The sequence below is a fragment of the Charadrius vociferus genome, unplaced genomic scaffold (assembly GCF_000708025.1).
Source record: "Charadrius vociferus isolate BGI_N301 unplaced genomic scaffold, ASM70802v2 scaffold324, whole genome shotgun sequence".
In the NCBI taxonomy this organism is placed as follows: Eukaryota; Metazoa; Chordata; class Aves; order Charadriiformes; family Charadriidae; genus Charadrius; species Charadrius vociferus.
In genome coordinates, this window is record NW_009648041.1 from 3,291,955 (window position 1) to 3,299,990 (window position 8,036).

Below are 8,036 nucleotides of genomic sequence, written 5' to 3' on the forward strand. Positions count from 1 at the left end.
AATTTGTTCTACTAAATAAATATAGAAGATTGTCAAAAAGCAGCAAGAAGTCTTGTAAATATTCAACCAAGCTTAAAAAAAAAAAAAAACAAAACAAAACAAGAAAAAAGTTACATAACACTTTGCAAAAAAAAAAAATGGTTTTACATACAAATGCAACACTGTTAGGGAGGGTGCTTCAGAAAGCTTGCAGCTAGAGGCCTACAACAGCGCAAAGAGAGCTAGCCAAGGACCAAGGATAATTTTTAAAATTAAATTAGTTGTATTTTTAAAAAAACCCTCTTATTCTCAGCTATGGATATATATAAAACAGTATCCAGAAGAAAACTAAACAAAGAAACAACACACCTCAACACCGTTGGAAAATGCAGTCTCAGCAAGAATTGTCAACTTCAGAAAAAAAAATTCAGGCGCTCACATTTGAAAGAAGCGGTTTGGTGAATCTCTGGAAGATGAGGTATGTAATGCAAAGAGGCTTTTTTTTTTTCCTTTAAATTTCACAGTTTTTTGTTTGTTTTTGCCTTTTAGATATTTTGTGCAAGAATTAAAAAATAGAACCAGGCAAGTATTTTCATGTATTAGAAAGATTCCATTTGGGAACAGTAAGACCACATAGTAAACAAACATTATCCAAATCCTCAGCCATGCCAGGGGGATAAACAATGAGCTAAATATTTGGCTTACTGAAATATCAGCTGTTAAGCCAGATAATGGTAAGCACTTACAGCCAGTGATGGCCACTGCTATTTCAATTTAACTGGTTTACTTAGGTGAATTTGAGAAAACAGCAAAGAGTAAGATAACATACTCGCAGCTCGGCAAAAATTAGAGCTGTAACAAATTAAATCTGGCAAATTACAGCTGATAGGAGTTTTAGGATTCATCTTTTTCCCTTTTAAATCCAGTTTTCGCTACTGAAGTAGAGGCTGAACTTCAAACTTATTTACTTCTTAAAAATAAACTAAATGTTAAATACATAGAGAAAAGTGTTGCAATATATTGGATCCCTAGTCTATATTTGCATCTAAGATTATTTAAGCCACGGACACTCACTGTCAATTTTGCTTTAATACACCGGATAATGAAGACAGCTCAGTAGTGCAAATTTTCACATTATAGATCAGAATGAAATAGAAGGTATTTGAGGGCTTGATTGTGGGGAAAAAAGAAAAACAACTTGTAAAGTTAAGCCACGCTTTTCCAAATTACTGGAGCACATGCCAAGTCTGCACATAGCACTGTACTTTAGTGGAGACAGAATGAACACTCCACACAAAAAGAAAAAAAAAAAAAATCAATATTATTAAGGCCATATCCTGTCACCATTCTGTGCAAGAATACCACTGCAGTAAAAATGTTATGTTAAAAAAGACAATATGATGACAGGACAGGGCCTGAAGACAGACACACACTCCATGAAAAATAACAGGCTGTCTTAAACAGTAGCATAAGGCTAGCCCATTTCAGACAAACAAGTATTAAAAACGTACTAGCACCATCAACTTTTGGGTTAAAGCCCTTTATGGGATGAAAAAAAAAAAAAAAGGTTTTAAGCAGTGTTAAAAAAAAAAATTTGTTTTTACAGCACTACATCTATGTGGCAGAAAACAGGTGCTGGGATTTTTCCCCTCCCTGTATCATTAAGCTTAATTTTAACAAAAATCCACAGACAGGAAGTGGTACAGTAATCTGAACAGGCCTCCGTCCAAGGCAAAGGTATTCCATGTTACAATTCTGACTTGAGTTTTTCTCCCAAATTGTAGTGCACAAACAACATCACAAACACCTTAGCAGACTTCAAAAACAGCACAAGATCATTATGAATCAGGATCTACCATTCCTCTATGTACTTTCAATCAAAATAAAGAAAAACCCCAAAACTTAGTGATATTGCCTCAAATTTTACCCGTATTTAAAAAAAAAAAGAGAAAAAAGTAAAGTCACTTCAAAACATCTTGAACATCCTTAGCTATTAATGCTAGATTTTCTTTCACTGTAGTGCATAGTAATCCTGGCTCTTCCACTTAATTTGCTCTTACCACAAAAACACCCCTCTAGTATGACATGATTAAGTGTTTACCAGAAAAAAAATGCTGATAATTGCACTTTGTAACCTCCTTCTCATTTCCCAGGAAAATATCAGTAAATATGAAACTGAACCAGTAATTCCCTCCCCAGACTGCAACCTTTAAAGAGCACCCATCCCCATGTACAAAAAACTGTCTGTTTCAGCTTACAATAAATACTGACAGAATTTCTTTGTTTTCTTTTAAGACACATTTTCTCTAGCATCAAATTACCACTGAAATCACTAAGGCCTGTTACTGAAAAAAAAAAAAATTAAATAACTTTCTGAAGACACTGTGGATACAATTTAGCAACAACACATTCAAAATGCCGGCCTAAATCCCAGAGCCTATCTGGAGTCTCATACACTTTTTGCCAATTGTCAGTAACCTCATCATACTGGTAGAGTGAATTCTTCCTGCTGGTTCTGAAAACGTGTTCTTCAACAGTGACTTGAGTAGCTCTGACAAACAGATGGAGTTTATTTTTGAGGAGTACAAGTTTTATATACGGATTAATGGACTGATCACAGGGGAAGTCTTTTTTTCGAGTCCACTTATTTTGTTCAATGTCATAGGCCTCTACGGTAAACATACGTTGATGGTTTCCACAGGTTCCAGCTATGTAGTAGATGGAGTCATTGTATACAGTTGCCAAGCCTTGGATTCTAGGCACAGTCATTGGGGTCAAAAATCCCCAGTAATCCTTCTGAGGATCATAGCAGAGAAAAAATTCCCCTGAAAAGAGAGAGGAAAAATAAAACATAACTTATGCTTCATTTCCAGAACAGCAATTCTGCAGCTACTAAGCTTTCAGGTATGTTCTTCCACAGACAGAAACAGTCTACCAATTTTTAAAAGCCTTGATCCCATAACAAAAAACCTAGCACCACCGCCTGCCTTCTTCCAAGTGCCTTACAAAAATATTAACAGCATGAGTAAAAACTACTTTGAGTTTCTATTCCAGCTGAAGAAGAGGGAATTTGAAGCCTATCAGAAATACAGTGGTTTACATATTTCCTAGCTATCCTTTACTACTTCTAAACCATGATTAATAATTTGGGACAAAACCTTTCAAGATCCCAGTCTTGAAATATCTGAAGTATTTGTTTCGTTCTTTAACATCTTCACAACATGTCATCTACAGACCATGGCATCTCAGAATTCAGTGCTTGAAAGTTGTTAAATCTGAGCAAATAATTGTGTCTTGTACTACACACAGATTTTGAAGCCAATTGTATCAGGTGGCTGGGTTACACATTCAGGTTGATTTGCTTAAACGGACGCCAGGTGAATACTTGCATGAAGCTACTGATTCATCATCAGTTTTGCGATTAGATTATAAAACACCTCTTCTGTTGACTGTGCAGAGTAGCATCTACAGAGTAGACAATGAAAGTTCAGGTCACTAAATCTCATGCTCTGCAAACTTCACGAAGAGAACATGGATAAAGACCTTTTCTTTTGTAAAGCCAGGGAGGAAGAAAGGCCTAACATATTAGCATAATTCAAATCATATATAATTTCACATGGCTACTTTAAGAATTTTAACCAAGCTGCTGTGTAACCGAGCACCTCAACTATAACAAAGAATACAGAAATAATACAGTAAGATGGGTGGAACATAGCTTAAGAGATTAAGTCTTGCAGATAACACATTTTTTGATTATTCATTTTTGTTCCACAGTGCAATCTCCTATGGATGACGCTTGCATTCCGTTGGCATTTTAACATTCTCATCAACCCCTATTGACCACTTCAAACTTAGGAGCTTTCTCTAGAAAAATTATTGAAAGTTAACTTTTTTATACTACTTCAGTGCAACTCAATCAAGGTTTTATCACACAAAAAAAAGTTGCCGATTTCCCGTAACATGAATCTTTGTAATTTGGGTTAGCACAGTGAAGTATCTTGCTTCTTTATGCAAGCACTGAGTTGTCATTTAAACCACTGAAGCACAGAATAAGTGCATCTAAAATTTGTTAACAAGATGCACTCTTATTCTATTGATTACAATAATATCCACTTTTTAGCAGTTCTAAGAAACATTTAAAACATGAACAAATACTCTACCAAGTTAAATATTCTTCAGCATTTCTTTTTAACCATCTAAAGCAGATGTCTGACCCAACAGAAGAGACAAATGGAGAGAACTTGCTAGTGTAACAGAATTATTTAGAGCCACAACCAAGAAGAGTTAAACCTGATAGAGAAACAATGAAAGAAGAAAACTCTCTGCAAATCATGTGGAAGCCCACCAACCTTACCAACCGGCAGGAATGAAAAGTCAAGAAAATAACAACGACCTTACAGTATTCTCCATCCCATTTCTTTCCTGTGGTCCAGCTTTGTACGGAGAGTGACCCAAAGAGGGAGCTGGTATGGATCTAAGCCCCCAACTTCTGCAGGTAGTTACAGAGGTGGCCCTTAGCAAAACATAACCAAGACACACCCTCCTCCTTTCTTTCCAGTTCTTGGGACTGTTACTACAGCCTCATAGATCTGTCTCAGCACTTTTAAGTGTAGACTGCTATATGGCTCACGCACACATACAAGTAGATATTCTATACAGCTCATGCATACATAAAAATACATATTTTATATAAGATCTGCATAAATAACGGGAGGAATAAGTTATTTGATCAATTCCCATAACAATCCTTTCTATTCATTTAAGAATCAATATCTAATACACCGATAAGTCTGATCATTTACCAAAAGAAAGGATGTAAAAGCAGTACTATAATTACTGCCCAAAGAAACAAAGCTAACTAGAAAGAGATAAATCGTCTTTCTTAGCTACCAGGACGATTTCAAAAAGCAGAGTAGGGCAGGAAACGGAGGCCTACAGTGGTTAATTGACTTTTACAAGTCACCAAAAATACAGACACCAAGAATTTTTACAGGTATAGCTAAATAAAATGTGAAGTGCTTTTTCAGAGGACATTTCTTCAACATTGGTGCATTTCACCCATATAAAGAAAATTTAATAAAGAATTTCCACAGTAAAATTTCATACTATACTGTTGACTTAGATCACCACCAAAACTGCCATGTGTGCAATAATCAAATACTAGAACTTAGTGACACAATCCCAGGGCACGAGAACTCAACCAGCAACCTCGCCCACCGCTCTCCCTGGCTTTCCTCCCACCCCATTGTCACAGGGCGCTCCTTAAACATCCAGGAAACTTGGGTTTTCTAAGATGCTCGAGAGAGCACAGACACTTGGATTAACAACCCCCGCTTCCAATAAAACACCATATAGTCAGTCAAACCACCTTACCCTGTAAAACATAGATGTTATCCTTATATTCCACAGCACTATGAAACTCCATTGCTACTGGCATTGGACAGACAGCTGTCCAACAGTTCTCTCGGCTGTCATAACACTCCACAGACTTGAGTGAGTTCCGCCCATCTCCTTCATAAACGCGACCACCTATTGCATATAGTTTACCACAGCAATGAACCAACTTGCAGCCTATTCTGGCTCGCAACAAAGGAGCTTTCGGAATCCACCTATTGCCAGAGTGATCATACATCCAAAAATCACTCTCTGCTCTGTGGTCAATGGAGACCTCGCTGCTGCTTGGTCTGTAACCACCCGCAATATAAATATCATTATCAGGAGATACAAGAATTCCAACCTCCCTCAAGTCATTTGGTGGCTTGCATAGTTTAAACACTCTCCCTGTGACCGAATCTAAACAAGGCACTGTTTGCTTCTTTCCTGAGTGTTTGTGGGCAGCATCAAAGCATATGATCATTTCAGAAGCGGTCATTCCAAGACGTTGTGTATAGCCATTGGCACTATGTTGTCCCTTTTGTACACAGCTTTTGGCCATAGCCTGTGCAAACATGGGAGGGATTTTCTCTAAAAATGTCTCTTCCAACAGAGGCATACGGATGCATTTGGCAAATATTTCTGGAAGGTGCACTTCTCTCTTATTTTGTTCATGCTCAAACCACCTTATAATGCTGTCATAAACATGTTCTTCTTTGTCTACATTTAAATCATCACTGTCGAGTATACTTATCAGTTGGTCTTTTCTCAACTGAAGAAATTCTTGCTCTTTGGTGACACTCAGAAACTTTTTACGAATGTAGTCTTGTGATCTGTCTTTGAGTTCCTGATGACCATAGTGATCAGCAAAGATAAACACTCCAATGGAGTTCTGTGGGTCCAAATGACTGATCATATATTTAGCACACTGGTCTTGTATGGAAGGGATCTGGAAGATACTAGCTGCAGTGAACAAAGCTTGAACGTTGGCCTCTGTCAGCATTACTCTGGAGGTATATGCATAGTTCAATACTAAATGCATTGACTCTGCTTCAACACCAACTATACGAACTTCTTTCTGGGTACTCTCTGTAAGGCCGCTAGTGAACATAGATCTACAAAAGAAAAATATTTAGCAGTTTATTTGTAATTACCTTCTAACTGCAGGTATAAGAAATTATATTGTACAGCTAATCCCAACATGTTTGCCCTTATATCAGCAAAAATACATTTATCACTGATGTTACATTGTCCTGTTTGGGTACCTAAATTTAAGATCAGTTCTAGACTTACTGAAACAAAAGTGGCAAGCTGGAATTTCTTGCTTAATTATCTCACTAACCCCATATTAAAATTCACTCAATTTACAAGCAAAGCTCTTGAAGTATCCAAGTCTTTGCACTGGACTTTCAACATGTTATTTCATATGCACATTCTAGCACGCTAGAATATATAACTTTAAAAGGAAACAAGTAGTTTAAATATGCAGTTACTGTATCCAAGATACATTGAATACTGGAGGTATTTCTGTTTGTTTTGTCTAGTTTTTTTTAAAATCACGTGACATTTTCTCCAATGAAACTCTCCTTTGATAAACAGACACTGATGATTCATTGACTTTAAGAGAACAATAACCTTTACTTACTAGGTGCACTATATTATCGACAGTCACACGGAATATTAGTATAGGTGAGATTTTTTTAATTTTCATTTAATGAAAATAAGCTATAATTCTGCTTTTGATCACCGCCAGAACAATAGACTATCGTACCTGAAATAAGGACTGATTGCAGCAAGAACATTCCTATGACAGGAGAATGTTTTGCCATGATCCACTTCCACTACGATATCTGTCAGTTGTCCTTCATCATACATGGTTTTAAGCTGTTGAAGAATACTACAAGCATGGAAGGGGTCCATTCCACTGCTGACTGTGTTTGAAGAAGGAACTCCGTTCAGTGTTTGTGAAAACTTACTTGGTTCTACAAAGCAAAATTGAAACCGTTTAACAAATAAACAAAAAAAACAACCCCCAAAAAACACCCCTCCCAAAAACCCATGCATGAACCAGAATTAGCACTAATTAATATTCCATACTTCCTCACTACCACCATCCATCATTAGCAGGTCTTACATTTTCAAAGGTGAGTAAAGATATAAAGATACCTCAATTATTATTTTATTCCTTTTCCTAACATACATATAGGTTACCATCAACCTATAAAATTATATCCATCAAGAAAAAAAAATCATATAATATAAATAGTACTTATTTATTACTTATCACTGGGGAGGAGGGAAACTAAGTCAAGAATCACAATGCTTACTGACTTATAAAACGGGAAAAACAAAGAATGCAGGAGAATAAAATAAGCCCCCAACCTACATCACCATTACACAAGTCTTTATGTACGTATTTAACTTTACACTGAAACAGGAACCGGCTCCTAACTTACACAAGTGATGGTTAGTAGCACAGACTCATGAAGAAACAGCCCTAGAGTTAGTATGTTGGGCAACAAACTTAAATTCACACATATTTGTATATACAGTTACATGTTTTTCTTTACAAATAAAATACAATTACCATTTAAAATTACTCAGGTATGAAGGAGCTCGCATATCATTGTGAAAACATACAAATTGAAGCATATGCTTCTAAGTAACATGTGATATGCCTAACG

At 36.5% G+C, this 8,036-nt stretch overlaps 1 protein-coding gene across 1 annotated transcript; it reads right to left on the reverse strand.

Annotated features, from left to right (window-relative positions):
* Positions 1-2,340: 2,340 nt before the first annotated feature.
* KBTBD8 (kelch repeat and BTB (POZ) domain containing 8) lies at positions 2,341-7,329 on the reverse strand. The gene is made up of 3 exons (XM_009883596.1): positions 7,124-7,329; positions 5,353-6,467; positions 2,341-2,804 (listed from the first exon to the last, which is right to left on the reverse strand). The coding sequence occupies exons 1-3, from the start codon at positions 7,270-7,272 to the stop codon at positions 2,341-2,343; spliced, it is 1,728 nt and encodes a 575-aa protein (XP_009881898.1). The 5' UTR covers positions 7,273-7,329.
* Positions 7,330-8,036: the final 707 nt, after the last annotated feature.